This window comes from Aptenodytes forsteri, unplaced genomic scaffold, assembly GCF_000699145.1.
Source record: "Aptenodytes forsteri isolate BGI_AS27 unplaced genomic scaffold, ASM69914v1 Scaffold117, whole genome shotgun sequence".
NCBI classification, from domain to species: domain Eukaryota; kingdom Metazoa; phylum Chordata; class Aves; order Sphenisciformes; family Spheniscidae; genus Aptenodytes; species Aptenodytes forsteri.
In genome coordinates this window covers 530,213-547,383 of record NW_008795555.1, presented here as the reverse complement: position 1 = coordinate 547,383, position 17,171 = coordinate 530,213, and the positions used below count along the sequence as shown (strand labels likewise).

Genomic DNA, 17,171 nt, shown 5'->3' with positions numbered 1-17,171 from the left:
GCGCGGGGGGGGGGGGGGGGGGGGGAAGCAGGGTTTTGCTGGATGAGCAAATCTAAACACGGGTTTTCAGGAGTTAGGGGTTAGAAGGAGGAAAAAAGCAGTAGAGCAAGCAACACGTAGTGACTCAGAAAGGAAATCACCTTATTCACTCCAAGAAAAGCTGTGATTGCTGGAAGTTTGAGAAAGCATGAAGATAGTGGATGTTCCTGAGGAAGGAAGGCGCTTCGTTACCTAGTTCACAACAGCACAAAAGACAGAAAATTGCAGTACAAGAAAGAGAAAGGCAGAAACCAAGGAAAACGCGAATGCGCCTTGCAGTTAAAAAAAGGGGGAAAAAAACCAAAAAACATTTCCACGCAGAAGACTGAATAAAGACTGAGCAGAGCTGATGTGTTGTGTTATAGGGAACTCGGGGTGAAACCCAGTCCCCTTAAGGTCAAGGGCAAATGCCCATCGACCTGGCCTCAGTCCATCCTCCTCTTCCAGAGGGACCCTCAGCTGCCAAGTTGGGGGTTCAGGCACCTAAATAACATCCCTAATCTTTTTTTTCATTTAATGCTCCCTTTAGGAAACTGATGGGTTTTTTTTTTCCAGTATTAAGGTCAGGATCCTCAAAAAGGGTCTTGATTTGAAATCATCTACCTGGTCTTAGATACCTTTAAAAATCAGGTGACTGACTTCAGCGTCTGACCGCTGACAGAGTCATCTAGAGCTGGTATCTGCTTCAGGCGTTTTATAAAGCTCTTACTCAAAAATGTACATTTAAATATGGCTCAGCCTGTGTTTAGTTTGGCATGCACATATAAAGAGACTTTTTTAGTTGACACTTACTTTGCTAAATGATTTCACAAGAGCCTTTTTTTAACGCATATAAAGCACTCTTGAAAGCAAGTATTACATGAGGGAACAGATCTTCTGGCCATCAGCTGAAGGCAAAAATGGGTCACCTCTCAGGTGAGTTGAGCTGGGGCTTGGTAACCCCCAGGTCACTGCCCTTGAACTGTCCTATGTCTGCAGCTGAGAGTGACTTGCTCCCAGCCTATTCAATAGGGGTGTCAAGCTAGAAACTATTAAATCATACTTAATTGGAAGAAATTACATGGAGCCTCAAAGAATTCAACCATACTTCTTTTACCATCTCTATTGCTTTCAACTTTAATGGTTTGGTTTTTTTTTTTGTCTTGCAGATACGTGTTTTACTTCACTGATACTGTGCCAAACTTGTACTTCCAATCTTACGGGAGAAGAAAACCTCTACTACTTCACTGGATTTTTTTTTTTTTTTAATCGAGATAATCGTAATTTTTAAATAAGGACCAAAGATAACAAGTTATCCCAAGTGAGGAAAATGCACTGAAACCTCATGGGATACAAGACCTTCAAGGAGAGAAGCCTGTTTTGAACCTCAGTATTTGGAAGGTCATCCCATGGTTTCCTGGGACACGGTCAGACCAGCTGGGTCCGGGACACGGCTGGCAGGGCAGAAGCCGCCTCTGCACACTGCTACCTCTGCGCTGGCCAAACTCTGCAGCCGTGCCGCCGGGCAGAGCGATGGCTGGCTCCGGCCACCTGCCGGGGAGCCACCCTGGCCAAACCCACGCTGCCAGCATCTGCTGGGTGTTGGTGGGGGGGGTGACCCCGCGCCGGCAGTGCTGGCCCATGTCCCTTCGGGTTGTGCCCTACCGCTGCCTAAGGACATGCAAACCCGATGGCAAGAGGCCAGGGCTGGCTGGCAATACGCCGCGTGCTGACCCGAGGCAGGACTTGCTGATGTTGCAGGGGGAAAGAGAGGGGCTGCAGGAGGGAGGGGAGGCGCAGGGAGCGGCGGAGGCACAGCCAGGGTGAGCAGGGGCTGCCCAGGGGGACGGTGCTGCGGGGATGTTCGGCACCTCTGGGAAAGCAGAGAGCAAGGGGTAGGGGGGGGGTCTCAGCACGGTGCGAGTCGTGAGCCCGGCAGTGCTGGCATTCACCATTTGCAGGACTGACGAAGAAAACTTTTAGGAGATGGTTTACACTTCTAAAATGAGCCCTCCTCCTCAGCAGCAGAGGAAAGCCGTTAAGAAACCAGACTGCTTTTAAGGAGAGCTAGACACCACAGGCTAATGCCACAGTGTGAGCCCTCGCTATTAAGGGGAGTGGGCAGATGTGACAAGACCTGACTCTGTTCCTCCTGCACCAGCGCCTGAGGAAATACCCAAGGGGAACGTCGTGGGTGTGTTCTTTGACATAAAAACAAGTAGCTTTTTTTCAGGACACAATATGGTGGGTTTGATGATCAGTTCAGGTTGGAAAAGGGTCACTGTACTTTTATAAGAGACAGCAGGTTTCCATCCAGTGAAGGCAACTAAGGAAAGGCACGGGTTGAGTCTCTCCTCGTTAGAGATCTAGGCAGTATTTTTAGATGAGCTTCTTGACATTTCTGGCATGTGGAAAAGCAAGACGAGACTCTAGAAAGCCTTCCTCAAGATGTGAGTGGTACATGGCACTATTATGGGTTCATCTGGTGCTTAAGAGTAAAAGAGGTCTTCCTAAAAATACTGTGCGATACATCATCTTGTTCCTTACCTGATGATTTTTCTCTTTTATATTTTTTAAAACTATTAGAAGAATTTCTGGGAAAAGGCTGATAAAGATCAGGAGAATTATTGCCAGCCACGTGGAAACAGAAGTCAGCATATGGGCAAATACAAAATACATTCTTTGCTGCTTCAAGAAAGGCCTGAAAAAGAAAGGATACAAATAAATTCTCGTTAACACAAATTTCCCAAGAAGGTCAGAATCAAAGGTAGATTGAGATGAAACTATTAGCAGTAACGCCTCCCTTTCAGATGGAGATGGATACAGCCTGCACAGAAACACACTGTCCATCCTTCTCCCAACGCACCTCCTGCCCTCAACGGCACTAGTTCTGGAGGACTGTCCTGTCACCTTACACGACGTATTTTGCATCTTCCACATCTGTTTCATTTCGGGGTGGGGAGGTGTTTGAATTTTGCTACTATCACCAATTTTGCTACTATCACTGAAAGATAAATTATTCACCTTATCAAAAAACAGATCATTTTATTTCAACTTTGGACTTTGCTATAGCTTCTGGTTTGCTTTTGATGGTGGAAATCCAGAGACTCTTGGTCCCAGTAGGTTATTTGCCTCTTCCTCCCTCTCTTGATGATGAGCGGAACCAACAGATGCTTCTGAAAAACGCCTCATAAATAACTGATGACAAGGATCCCAAAGCAGTTGTTGCTTAGCATTAACTTAAAAAGGTTGAGCTATGCAAGTTAAACACACCAATAGAAAACTCACACATTTCAGCACAGAGATCTGGCTAGATCGCAGACCTGAATCTGTTGGTTAAGAACGCTGAAAAGTTAAACAAAGCCCGTGACCCTCAATTAAAATATTTAAATCAGATCCACATCTTTATTAGCAGCCTGCTGGGTCAAGGATCTAGCCAGTAACCCATGGCACTAGCCCATGGGAAAGCAAAGGTGTAAAATCGGAGATGCTGTCTACTGTGAATGTCTACTCCAGCATGGGAAATAGAAAACTAGTATTTGTAATGTACTGTTGCTTGCCTGCTTTTGCAAGACATTAAGTCTAAAATCCTGGTCACACTCAAATCAATGAGAATTTCTTCTCCTACTCAGATCCAGGATTTCCAGCAGCAGGATCTGCATTTTCTCTGGCTTATTTCTCCCCCTTAAGCCGCCCCAGAGTGCCGGGTCCTCTTGCTCTGCATCTGCCTCATCTTTTCTTTCCTTCCATATCACTGGGTTTCTTTTTTTCTCAATTTTTCCTTTCTTTCCCATCCACACGCACAAACAGATCCTGAAATATTTACCCCGGAACCTCGCAATGAAGACAAGGGCCTCAGCACCAGAAATGACCCCGCGGGCAGAAAAACAAACCACCTCTTGCCAAAACCGAGCACCTGGATGGCGACCAGGGCGTTATCTGCTTTTAGGCTACCTCTTCGGTAGAGAAAGGAGCATGGTTGCACACACCCTGCCATCCGTAAATCTCTGGATAGCCCAACCGAGGGGGTGCTGCAGCCACGTCCCCGCAAAGCCAGCGCTGGGCATTCCCCTAAGCAAGCACCGCGGAAAGAAAAAGAGATACTTGCCAAATGACTCCTCCCCAAAAGAACGAGAAAAACACATAGAAGGCAAGGGAGCCCCAAATCACAAAGTGGTTCATCCACGTCCAGAATCTGGTATCTAACGCTAGCTGTGTGAATAAAAAAGAAGACAGAACAGGCGTTAGATGCAGCGTGTATTTGACTGTATTTATATCAAACTTCAGACCGCTTTCACAGAAAGGTTGAAGGTTCTCCAAACAGCTACCTCTCTGCATACGTGCACCAGGGAAAATATTTTCAGTATCTACAGATTGGCACAATGTCAACAGGGAAACAGCGAGTTTCTAATTGTAACTGACACTTTTTAATAGAATAACTTTGATGCAACATCTGACGCTACAGGAAAGAAATGTCTAAAGGTTACGGGGACTGTAATTGCCTCCTGCCACCACCTGCTGTCCTGAACCAAACATAAAAGACCTTTTGTAAGGTCTTATGCAAACTGTTCGTTCTGGAAAGCTCCATGAAACAAAGCAGATTTGCTATTATTATTTGACAGATGCGCTTTTGTGATCCCGCCGGTGCTTAACGGTGTCTGAAACAAGGTGAACAAACACTAGTTCTCTATTGTTTCCTCTCCTCTTGCTGGAACTGAACGCCAAGGGGTGAAAGTGTGGGAAAAAGTCAACTGTAACCAACTGGAGCCCTCAGAAGAGGGCAAAAAATGGGAAAATAATTTTACCAAAACATAAACACTTTAGACCAGCACAGCCCAGGAATACAGACCATAGACTACACAAAGGAACAGCGGTCAATAAACAAGTTCTGCCTCTATGGAAGAGGAGAAGATTTAAGTGTGGTGGGAAACATACTCATAGAAACTTCACCTTCAACACATTTACTGCGCGATTTTATAGCGCACCCACATGCATTGGAAAATGACTGCAAAAATAAGTGACTGAAAAAGGAAGGAAGAGCCTAACCTTCAGAGTGACGGTGAACACCAGCACGGTGAAAACAATCGTCCCAAAGGTCCAATTCCCAAAAACCTGAAAAACACGTTACATTGCCACAGGCATCTCGGTCCATCTCCTTGGAGAGGCACAGAAACAACGATGAGGACAGGGGTGCAAGCAGGGACCAGAGGGGAAGGATGGGATGGAGCGACTGCTACGGGGGATTGATGCTCGGAGAGGCGCCGGGCGCCCCGCACGACTCGCCGCCCGCTACGCTACCCTGCGCCATGCAGTGCCACACAGACAGATGACCCAGAGTTGGGACAGTGACAGGTACAACCTCCTACTAACAGCAATGTTGATCGAGGATACAAGTCATTGGACCACCTGTATTTCATGATTTCTTGGTAATTTACTCAGTTTCTGCTTTCTTGCAACACCTCTGCTCATCGTCTCGCTTTAGTCCCATTTGCAGAATGCACCAATGGGTATTTTTCCATCTGGTTTGGTTTGCGGATACTAGTGACTATGCACGACAAAGAAAAGCAGATACTGTATATAAATCCAAATGATGGCAATGAATGGGAGGGATGCTTACCAAAGGCTGTCAAGATCTGAATGCATACATTAAAACAGAAAGTGAAATGTAAAAGTTTTCAAAAAATGCAAAAAAATTAAAGTCAATAGGAGTGAAAAAGGAGTCAATCAAACATACATGGGTATTATGAACAATTGCTGGTAGCAGTTCTTACAGGCGTAAGTGTTTACAAAACAGGACATAACCACAGATCTTATTTTAGTGACACTTAGATTTGACCTCTCAAGGCATTTGCAGAACATGTCAGTGCTTCATGTTTTATTCAAATACAAGCAGAATGGCCATAAATACAGAAAGGCACTGAATCTATAATATAGGTGCTTGACTACTTATAGCTGGGACCATAAATGCTGGCATTGATGCAACATATGCATATACATACATAAATTTCATCAGCTTTTCTCCAAGTGTTAGCCACTAAAAAAGCTAAGGTATTTTCAAGGGTCATAAGTGATGGTGTAAAGAAGTTTTTTATCAGCCGAGATCTGATAACACGCTGCGTACCCCCCGGGGAAAGGGTCCTGAGACAGCCCAGGCCACCACGCATGGTAGCCGCACCGCACTAATGCTTTGCTCTGTACTCAGTTAACCAGCAAAAAGAAAAAAAAAGGAAAAAAAAATTCAATTCCACCCCCCTGCCCCCGTTTCTGTGCAAGTTAACCCTGAGCAGCTCCCATACCTCGCTCAGGTGGCAATGCAAGCGCTTGTCCCAACACAAGAGGCACGAGCAAGCAGACAGCAGGGAGAAGAACAGCCTGCTCCTTCTGACAGCGGTGCTAACTTATGCTGGCTTTGAAGCGGTAGCAAAACCCCAGCACCAGCCTTCCCCCATTGCAAAGGGAGGAGGGAGGCTGAAATCACGCCCCGGAGCAGGTGCAGCACACAAGCAGCCCTGTACCATGTCTGCGCTGACAAGCAGCATCTTATCAGGGTGGGATAATTCAGTCGCTCGTCACCAGCCGAACACGTGCCGAATTTCACGCGGCACGCCGGCGGGAAGGACGGACACTGCTCCTGCCCTGGGCCAATGCCTGGGACCACGCAGAAGAGTGGAAGAGCGCAGTGCAAAGCTCGCCGGGTTGGAATAAAGCTGTGTGTAAAACTAGTTATTTTACCTAGTGAGTATAACCAGCTCTGCCCTGTTTCCATGGCAATTTGGAAAATGTTTCATTTCAAGCATTTGCTGCAAAATCACACCATAAGCAAGGCTACACGGTCGGACAAGACTCAAGACACACCGCACAGATTAAGCATGTAGATATTCCCTGCCAGGCGTATAAAAGAGGCAGTGCACAAAAGAAACACTCATCTTTCTCTTTCTTTTTTTGGTGGTGTTACCTTTCCGTTATCTTCCAGCGATGAATTTTGAAAAAGAAAATAAACCCCAAAGAAAAACACGAGCCCTTCAAAGGCGCCCAGAAAGGTCCAGTACAGGAACGGCCTCCACTGCAGCATTGCATTATCCGAAACCTTCCTGCCAAGAGATGGAGCAACAAGAACATCACCGTCACGTTTAAGATGCGCTGCAAAGCCCCTCGCAGCCAGGTGATCAGCGGGCTTTGAAGCAAGCCCTTGCTGTAGGAGACAAGGAGGTAAAACACATAAATATCTCCCAGCGTACAGGACATAAACAACATTTGTCATATGCAGCTGCTGGTCGTGAGAAATCAGAAGAAGTTCAGCATATTAATTTGTTTTGTCCCTCTTCTCTAGGTAACTTGGATGAAAATCCAAGCCAGCCCAAAGCAAACAGCTGTAATGCTGTCCTGAGCCTCTCCCACAGCCCCTGCACTGCCCACACTATCTGACATTAACTGCTGAATTTTAAAATCAGGGCAATGCTAAAGAAGAGCTTTATGGGATGCAGCGAATCTGTGGCAAGTTTCTCCCTTTTTGTTGAATGCACAAACCCCCTCTTCGAGCAAAGCTCTGCAAGTCCCGTTTCTGGAAGCGGTGTTTTTCTGCACAGGCTGAAAATAACCTCCTGAATCGTATGGTGGGTGTTTTTAACACGGGGGTTGTAGCAGGAGGCTCTTGGCTGAACATAGGATGAGATCTGGCGCGGAGGCAGCAGCAGCAAATGGATGCGCTACGGGCAGAGCTCTGCACGGGCTGCAGGCAAAGCCCAGGGAGAGGCGAGCGGCCGTCAGGGCAGCAGGGAGTTAAAAAAAAAAAAAAGCTTCTGCATCATTATCTTTTCAGATTACTTTCTTTAAAATGTGAAGATTGATGAGGGATAAAAGCGTGTTTACGACAAAACCAAAAATCCCCATTCTTTTCTCATTTTTCTTCCTAACTATTAAAGCAATACATCCATTTTCAGCAAGATGCACCTTGCAAACCGGTGTGGTGCTGGGCTCCTACAACTGCAGTTTCTGAAACAAAACCCTACCGAATCCTATGCACGGTGTTGCAGTGACGATGCTCTAACATACTGCAATTTGGGTACAAGTAAGGAGCACGGATAAACCAGACTGTACGTGGGTTTTATTGCAAGAAGAGAAAATACAACCCACTTCCTCACTGCAAGCTCTGTTTTGCATTCGTATTTATGTCCTGCAGCGCTCATCGTAAACAGGCTTTTTACAGTGCCTCAGACTAGAGATCTGCACTGCAGCAACTCAGCACTTCATACAGCAGAGGCACAGCAGTCGTTCTGCATTCAGCAGCACATGCACAGTCATGAATATTCAAACTAAAGCTATCTGCCTGCACAATTAATCTGTTTACCCTCAATAGACAGACCCCAGAGATCAGACAGCCCACCAGGCGAATGCACAGGGGCCTGCTGTTATTGGTCTATGCTGCACAATATTCAATTACCAATTTATTTAAAAATACACGGGGTGGCATTTTGCCATACAAGTGGAGGAACGCAGAGGTCTAATCAATCATGGATCTGAGTACTTATTTCAAAAGCACCCAAGCCTCCTTCCTAGTCTTACCACCCCTTATTGTATTTGCTGATTTTTCTATACCTAAAGCAACTTTCATGCGGTATCTTTAGGTGCCTGCTCATTCCCTTTGCTGTCCCTGCAAAGGCATCACTCTTGGCTCGAGCATGGTTTGCCACACACAGCTCCTCCGCGGCTGAGGAGCATCGTACGACGGTGACAGGGCTTGCACAGGGCACTGGCCAGAGCAGCCCCGACCTGGTCTCTCTCCACAGGGGTGAGCTCGGCGCTGAGCTTACTGCCAGGCAAGGGAATTAGCAACAGCGATGCATGAACAGGGGCTTCCCCAAAAAAGCATCTTCCTTAGTCCTTGCTGAAGGACTGCACCCAAGTACGTGTGTGTGGGCAGGGGTGGGGGGAAGATGGGAAACATCTCGGTTTCCGTGGGAGGTTGGAGCCCCCCTCAGCTGCAACCAAAGAAGGAGAGAAGGCGACCAGCAAAGCAGAGAAAGGCAGTCTCCTCTTAAACTGGGCTCTCCACGGGCAACGTGGCAGAAAACTCTGAGCGCGTGGATCGAAGAGCAGAGTTCCCCGGTAACAGGCTCCGATACGGGGATTTGGCCTGTGGAGGAGAAGCCTGGGGGAGGATATCTGCTTAGACCAGCTGAGAACCTACCTGCCTGAGCTGGGCTTCAGCAACATTTGTCTTTCTGAAAATGACTGGATCTTTTTTCCTCCTGAAAGCTAGATCTCCCCTCCAGCCATTACACGCTCTATCACGTGCTTGGCTCGTGCTGCCTGGCTCAAAGCGAATGTGAATGAATGGTCTGGCCACGCTCGCAGCTTGATTTTTCTTACGGATGAAAAATTCCACCTACACTTTATTTTTTTTATAGAGACACAGCAGTGCAATTTGCTAGACCAGATACTGTTAGAGAGCATAAATAAGTAGAAATACGCAGTAAATAGGACATTGCTCAGCTCTAATGCAGAAGCAGCAGTGCCAGCAGGGACAGAAACAGCCTTTTCTGCAGTTCATGGCGACCCCATCACCGACACGGGACAGGGGCACCTGCTTACACTCCTGCACTAACAAAGCTTAAATTGCGGTTAACCAAATTGTGCAGAGGCTTACCCAGTCCAGTGCTACTTACATATACAGCTGAGGATCTGAGGTCAGCGTGTCGATGTTGATATGCTGCTCCAGGAGGCTGTAAGCCAGGATAGGTAGTGATGTGAAGCAGATGTTGTACATGGTAAGATAAGCAGCATCGTACAGTGGCTTAAAAGAGGAGGAAAGGGTAAAATGAGACAGAAATTCCACTTTAAAAGTCTCCCCGCAAAGAGATTAAGTTTCCAGCCCTTGCCTCCGTACATACCCTGCAGATTCATCCCTTTGTCATAGCCACACAGGACAGTTTCATTTCATAGGGGTCACACTCCGTACAATGCCGGGGGTCCAAGGCACCAGCAGGTTGCATGGCCGGGACCCCACTCCCACCGCTGGGAAGTTTTGTAATTGGCTGGTCTCATCTCCAATTCATTCTCCAGAAAAACGTGACTAAACAGCCCTTATCACAGCTTTTCTGTAGCTGCTCTTGTGCTGCTATTAATATACTTGATGTCTCCTGTGACTCTCTAAAGACTAGACTGTTTTAGAGGAACTATGGCTGCTTTTTTTTCTTTTTTTTTTTAAAAAAAAAAGCAAGTGGTTCTGCCAAGACAAGCAGAGAATTATCTCCTATCATTTACTCTTCCTTACCGTTACTTTTGAGCCCAAACAGACACAAAAGCCCATAAGCTGACACAAAAGCCAAAGGTCTTGTCTCCAAGCAGGTAAGCCCACCCACCACACGGACCTGTCCTTCTGATGCTCACTTGGACTAAGCAAGTCCCTGACGACACTCATCATGTGTCTTTTTTTTAAAGGCTGTCATAGAAGAACGAACCGTTCTTCCTTTTGAGACACACCTTTAATGCAGGGAAATGCAGCAGAGGAGAAAAGATCAGGAAGTCTTTGAAAACTTCTTCTCTTAAGAGAAGTAGAAGTAGCAAAATCAGGTGCTGACAAACCAGCTAAACCCCTCTCTCGTTATTTTAGGAAGGTGTCCATCTATGTTTATGGGTGGTGGAGGGGAAAAGAAAGCAAGCAGATTTCTTTCTTTTCGGTTATGGGTCTCAAAAATATTATGCTCCAGATACGGTGCTGAGCAACGAGGTCGGTTCCTACTGTCCTCTAAAGCGAGGTGAGGAAGGGACAGGACGCCAAAAGCCAAGTCTCTGCTAGGAAGCCTCATTGTGCCTCTTGCTTTTTATCCTGGCTTTATAGACACATTACTGGAAGTTACCTGCTGTGAGAATCCACAGAAGAACTGGTATAAAAACTGCGGTAAAATGAAGCAAAGGTTCTAGGGAAACAAAAGACAAATGGTTAGCAGGGAAGCACTTGACTGCTCAATCTAAATCCAAATAATTTTTCCTGTTACCAGACATTAGTGTCTGATATTGTAATATCAGACAAGTTAGGACACTGGTTTCTACCAAGCACAAAACTAATCCAATGAGCGGTTAGTATCTGCAGAAGACACTGGAAGAAAGTCATGCTCACGTTCCCCTGCAAGCACTGCTTTCAGTTGACGGGCACATGGCAGAGACACAGTCTATTCTAGGGAAGGAAAACACAGCTACAGAATAACCTATACATTTTTTTCCTGTTTACTATTTTTGTCTATTGTCAAAAAACCCCATAGTATAAACAAAGAAATAAGCTGCACATGCATCCATACCTTATAGAAGAAATACTGTACAAGGTGTGCTATTCTCACATAATATAAATGCCCATGTGCTAGTAGCAATTTTCTTAAATGTTTAAACTTTGGCACAGCATAGTCACTGTTTCTGGAAGCCTGCCGTCCTTCTTTGCCTTTTATACCTGCAGACAGAAGCGTGGCAAGTGGTTAATCCCTATGGGACTGGAATCTGGACCGATGCTACCCACTAGGTTTGTTCACATCACTCAGTGTCTCAAGGCATGACAAAGGCCGTATTTCCCTCTCGAGTGCCCCAGGAGAGCAAAACACTAACGTGCTGCAAGACTCGGCGTGGTTTTGGCTCCACAACAGTCAGACCTGCCTCTGGAGTTTTTAAGCTAGATTTAGGTTGCTGTCTGAGTTCCTACGTAAGAGAGTGTGGTGAAGAGTATCTAAGCAAACCTGATAAAAGATAAGGAATTTGTTTCCTCACAGGCTTGCCCACATCTCACGCACTCTAGCTATTTCATTGCGGACGCTCAGCCTCCTGAGACATCCCCGCAGAGCAGAGCTCAAGAAAGACAGTTTTGTTCACTCAAAAGCCACAACCAAACGAACTGCACTGAGACCCCATTCATTAGAGGGCACCGCGGCATTTCCACCAGCCCCAAATAAAGAGGCTGCCCTTTCTCTTCCATCGACCCTTCTTTAGCGGTATTAAAAAAAATCTCCAGTATTTCCTGCATCTCTGACACCAATCTGCAGAAAGGAGGATAGTTTCCAGCCTGATGTCAGTCATACAGACAGGGCAAACACAACATAACTGAGCATCAGCCCCCAGGAAATGTGTGCAGGTCCCCAGTGTTGAGTTATTAGCAGCTGCGACCAGATAGCCCTAATAAAGTGTGATATTTTCATTGCACTGCCTTTGCAGCAACTGCCAGCAATCACCCATCAGTTTGCTACTCGTGCCTTTTTTTTTTCCTGATCAGCAAGCAACCTTAACCACCTTGAATTTGGCCGTAGAGTTTTTGAACACAATCTGCAGTTATCATTGATAAAGAGAGCGGTACTATCAAAGGTGAGCAGTGTATGATGATCCCAAGCATTTTTCTGGAGTCAAAGCCTGGCTCCAAAGAAAGCAACAGCAGACTTCCCACATTTTTCAGTGGGATCAGTTTAGCCATGTGCTATCAGAAATACTGACTGCGCCTCAACAGTGAACCCCAGCAACCGCAGACAGGTCTTAGGTGTCAGGTGGGTGTTATCAGGGCTCTTACCTATTCCAACGTGTGCTTCCAAAATCATACTAACATCATTTGCACCATCCCCTATGGAGAGTGTTATCGGGCTCCCTTTTGTGTTCTTCACCATTCGCACAATCTAGAAGATTTAAAAAAGGGTAACAGCAGAAACCACGAATGCAGTAAAAATCCAGCCCACTTGCAAGAGCCCCCCAGGACAAGTAGCTGGGCTTTTACAACAGCAAAATAATACCTGGAGAGTTCAGATTAATAAAACCCCTTGTTATTTCCTTCACCGTCACCAAGCAGAGCAAAAGCCAAGATCCAGCTGCACAGGGCTGAAGGACAGTATTTAAAAAACAAATCCCAGGCAGCAGCATCCTGCCCTTCCCTTCTGCCAGACCCCGCTCTCCCCAAAATGGGACCTCTCAGGCATTTCAGGGGGCAGGAACCCCTCGCAGAAACCCTCCCACGGGGCAGAAGCACACCGCTTATCAGGCTTGGATACCATCAGCTGGCGTGAGGAAGTCACAGACTCCACCTGATACATTTGGAAAGGAATAAAGAACAAACGGGGTTTTTTTGTTTATTTCTAATTGGCTTGGACTTGTGGCTTCCTGCGAGCTTATTAAACAAAGCTTTTACATTCAGATTTGAAAGACCAGTGTGTTTCCATCATGTCCCGAAGCTCAGACGAGGCTTACACATAGCCTGGAGAAGCCCTAGCTGATTAAAACGATCAGGTCAAGCCCCAGCCAGTGGATTAAAAGTGCATCGCATCACCTAATGATGTGCTTCAGTCAGTTGAAAGTAGAGTAAATACCTGTGCTTTCTGCAAAGGAGCCATCCGGCAGCAGAGGACTGCGGTACACTTCAAGCAGATTTGTAGAAATATGTTTTTGTAATTACTAGAACTGGAGTCCTGAGAAGAGTTGAGTATCAGCGACAGCGTTGAGCCATCTATAATCAGGCCGTATTCTTGACTCAACGTCCAGCTTCTGCAACACAAGGAGGAACAGGTTGGAAATAAAATCAGATTTTAAGAAGTCAATCTAGCTATTTGTATCATCTTAGTGGAAATGAAATTGCTTTTGCATTAATCTTCTTCCCATCCCTTTTTCGGGGCTTAGCAATCTTAAAAAGCTTGGATTTAACGTGCGCTCTTCACTAAGGGAACTGTGTGATTAAGTTCAAAACCAACTAATACTAGAGATGATGAGCAAAGCGAAGGAGCCAGCTGCAGTCTGTGCAAGAAGCGAGTCCCCAGGGCCACAACATGGTCCTACTTCTCTATAAACTTTGCATTTGCATCCCAAATGCACACGGGCTGGGTCCTCTTGCTCACTTACCTCTTCAGGCCTCCCCGGTTTTTGGGAACATCCTGAATCAGCTTTTTATGGTACTCCATCAGCAGCTCATGGAGCCGATCCTCCTTTCTTTCGCTCTCCCCCACCATTTTCGCCGTCAGCTCCAGCAGCTCGGTGCTGGTCTGGAAGAGCCTGCAGGCGTAGCAGGTGGATTTGGCAGTTTCCATCTTGTCTCCCGTCAGCACCCAAACCTTCATGCCGGCTGCGTGCAGAGCTTCTATCGTCTCTGCTGACTGCTCCTGCAGCCTGAAAGCAGAAGCAAAACATCACTGCTCAGGTTGGTCCACGCTTAATCCATATAACCCTTATTTCGCAGATAGAAAATACCAGCTTGAGAGATGTTAATTGATTTTCCCTGTGCTGGAGAGACCACTGCCACAGGAATAAGGATTAGAAGTCAGCAATCCCAAATTCTTATTTGCAGCCAAAAAAAAATAAAAATCACTCAGACCTGAGTCAAGAGTAGGAGTTTAATTTACACATACAGCTACCGTAAGTGCACGCGAAACTGAATTAGTTTTGATGTGCAAATTAATGCCGCATGCTTAATTCACTCTCTAGAAGTGCGAATACTTCTATGTAGTGGAAATGTAGTTTCTAATAAATCCTAATTCCTACTATACCAGCCAATTTTAGCAACTAGGGCACTGTGTCATGGGTTGTGCCATGGAGTAACTAATTGCTCTGGACACTTCCAGCATCTGCCTGGCTGCTCAGTTCCACCACAGTGGGTCAGGGCCACAATGCAACGTCAGGAGAAGCTGCAGGTACCGCAGTGTCGGTGGTGGTGGTCACCTCTTTACCTGTCTTCTACGGCAGTGGCCCCAATCAAGTGCATGTCTGCTTCTGTGTCTTCAAAAACCTTTGCCATCTTTTCCTCCCTGTCCTGCAGAGCCATCTTAGCTTCATTAAGCTGTCTGTCAATTTTGTCGTACTCCTTCTGAGTTAGTTCTCTGAATGCCACGCAAAGCGTTCGGTAGCCATCCTGGTAGGGGGAGGGAAAGAAATTAAAGTGGACGAGTGCCCTAAAACCAGATTTTCTACGGCTCCTCACTTTAGGGTTAGTGCTTTTCTCCACCATCAGTACTTTCTGTCAGTACTGACCCTGATGGCAATGACAATTTGCTGGCTTGAGTCAAAAGACCAACTTCTCTGTGTTTATACAGTAACTTCTTCCCATCAGAGTAACCATGGTTATGCTTATTACGTGCATGTAATATGGCAGACAGAAACTAAGACAGAAGGACCAGAGCCGAGAGCGTGCATCCAGCAGGGAGAGCTGGGACCGGTGTCCCCACGACAGGGACCAGGCATTTCTCCCACCGGAGAAAACAGCCTGCTATTGTTACTTCTATTTTTAACTTGCTTGGGAGATGCTCGGACACAACCGTGATGGAGACCATATAAGTATATCAAAAGTCAAATAAACGTTGGAAGCCAAAGAAACAGAAAAGGAAAGAAGCCTGGCTTCAAAACAATGTGAAGTGACACTCAGATTTTCAACACTTCCCTCCAAAGCAAGGTCACATCCCTATTTTTGGAATAAGGCTTTCCTGACCCCAGGAGCCAGCCAAATTCCAGCCACATGCTCACCATAGCGTTGCGGTCCACATGGACTTTCGTTTGTTGGATTTCTTCTTGCTGCACCCTTGGAAAAATAGAGGAGTCTGCTCCTTTACAGAAGAGAAGCAACTTTCCTAAAAGCAAATTATAAATAGTTTATAGCATTCACAAGCTGTAGAAAGACTTAACAGATTCAATAGCCAGCAAATGATGCAGAGGGAGAAAATCTGGCAGGACTAAAGAAGGAATTGCTAGAAGCCCAGTTGCCTACCAAAAGCGGCCTCACACTAACCTGTGCAAAACCTTATTTGACCTCAGCTAGAATATGGGGTGTCCCTACCTGCCTCTGAGCAAGCTTTCTGCAACAGGCTAGACAAAGCACTTTATTTTTTCCTATTTAGAAACCATGGCAACCTTTTGGAGGAGAGTAAAACCAGCATCCCATACCTTACAGGACTGACATTTGAGAAGGATGGTGACCTCTGAATTTTTGTCTGCTATCCCCATGAAAACCCATCCCGCTCAGGGGAAGGTCTCAGGTCTCCCCCTGTTGTTGTACCTCCAGGCTGGAACGCGGCAAGCAGGGGGCTCTCCATGGGTCACTGTCTCCATCCCTGTCCCCTCCCCTCTTATCTGCTACTGGCCCCCACCTGCTGCTATGGAGAAAATTAACTCTATCCCAACCAGACCCAGTACAGGATTTAATTAGACAGCTTAGAAAACCTAACAGCTTAGCCTCTCTGGGTTACAGCGCATGGCATTATGCACACTCAGTACAGGAATAAAGAGGATGTGTTTTATATTTGTGTACATGTGCACACATGTATGGGAGTCCAGAAACGTGTTTTAACTGTACCCGTGGAGGTTCTCACAATGACACTCATACGACGACGGACAGGATCAAAATTCAACACATGGAGAAGTTGGTACCTTAAAAAAAAAAAAAAAACAGAGCTTAGAGTCAGTAAAAGAAAAATAACTATTTAAGACAGAAAATCACTAACAATGAGCTGCAGAAATCAATACTCTCTGCAAGTGGCAGCATCCACTGGGCAAGGTACTTTTTACAGCTACTGCACAAGAAAATGGAGTAAAAAAAATTCCAGTGCTGCTCTGAGCATGGGGCTGAGGGTGGGGGTGCACACACGAGACCTCCCACCAGACAGCAAAGCTTTGGGTTACAGCTTGTGACTGTGCTCCCCTCGCTGCCCACCGGTGCACCGAGCCCCCAGGCTGGGCAGCGGCTCAGCAGGGAGCGACATCGGCTCTGGCATTTAAGTAAGATCAGTTCAGTTTTGGGCCCCTCACTACAAGAAGGACGTTGAGGTGCTGGAGCGTGTCCAGAGAAGGGCAACGAGGCTGGTGAGGGGTCTGGAGAACAAGTCTTATGAGGAGCGGCTGAGGGAACTGGGGTTGTTTAGCCTGGAGAAAAGGAGGCTGAGGGGAGACCTCATCGCTCTCTACAACTACCTGAAAGGAGGTTGTAGAGAGGTGGGTGTCGGTCTCTTCTCTGAAGTAACAAGTGATAGGACGAGAGGAAATGGCCTCAAGTTGCACCAGGGGAGGTTTAGATTGGACATGAGGAAAAATGTCTTTACTGAAAGAGTGGTGAAACATTGGAACAGGCTGCCCAGGGAAGTGGTGGAGTCCCCATCCCTGGAGGTATTTAAAAGACGAGTAGATGAGGCACTTAGGGACATGGTTTAGGACATGGTGGT

General features: G+C 46.4%; 1 protein-coding gene across 1 annotated transcript in view; it reads right to left on the bottom strand.

The window, feature by feature from the left end:
- ATP11C (ATPase phospholipid transporting 11C) overlaps positions 1 to 17,171 on the bottom strand; it is a 41,208-nt gene that overhangs the window by 1,873 nt on the left and 22,164 nt on the right. Inside the window, exons 18-31 of the mRNA XM_009282142.2 lie at positions 16,310 to 16,383; positions 15,484 to 15,587; positions 14,694 to 14,875; positions 13,873 to 14,136; positions 13,347 to 13,521; positions 12,560 to 12,662; positions 11,316 to 11,461; positions 10,878 to 10,937; positions 9,684 to 9,811; positions 6,974 to 7,109; positions 5,065 to 5,130; positions 4,127 to 4,230; positions 2,566 to 2,719; positions 141 to 231 (exon numbers count right to left, since the gene is read on the bottom strand). Of these exons, the coding sequence (XP_009280417.1) occupies positions 142 to 231; positions 2,566 to 2,719; positions 4,127 to 4,230; positions 5,065 to 5,130; positions 6,974 to 7,109; positions 9,684 to 9,811; positions 10,878 to 10,937; positions 11,316 to 11,461; positions 12,560 to 12,662; positions 13,347 to 13,521; positions 13,873 to 14,136; positions 14,694 to 14,875; positions 15,484 to 15,587; positions 16,310 to 16,383 (1,786 nt within the window). The 3' untranslated portion in view covers position 141. The remainder of the gene's footprint in view (positions 1 to 140; positions 232 to 2,565; positions 2,720 to 4,126; positions 4,231 to 5,064; positions 5,131 to 6,973; positions 7,110 to 9,683; positions 9,812 to 10,877; positions 10,938 to 11,315; positions 11,462 to 12,559; positions 12,663 to 13,346; positions 13,522 to 13,872; positions 14,137 to 14,693; positions 14,876 to 15,483; positions 15,588 to 16,309; positions 16,384 to 17,171) is intronic.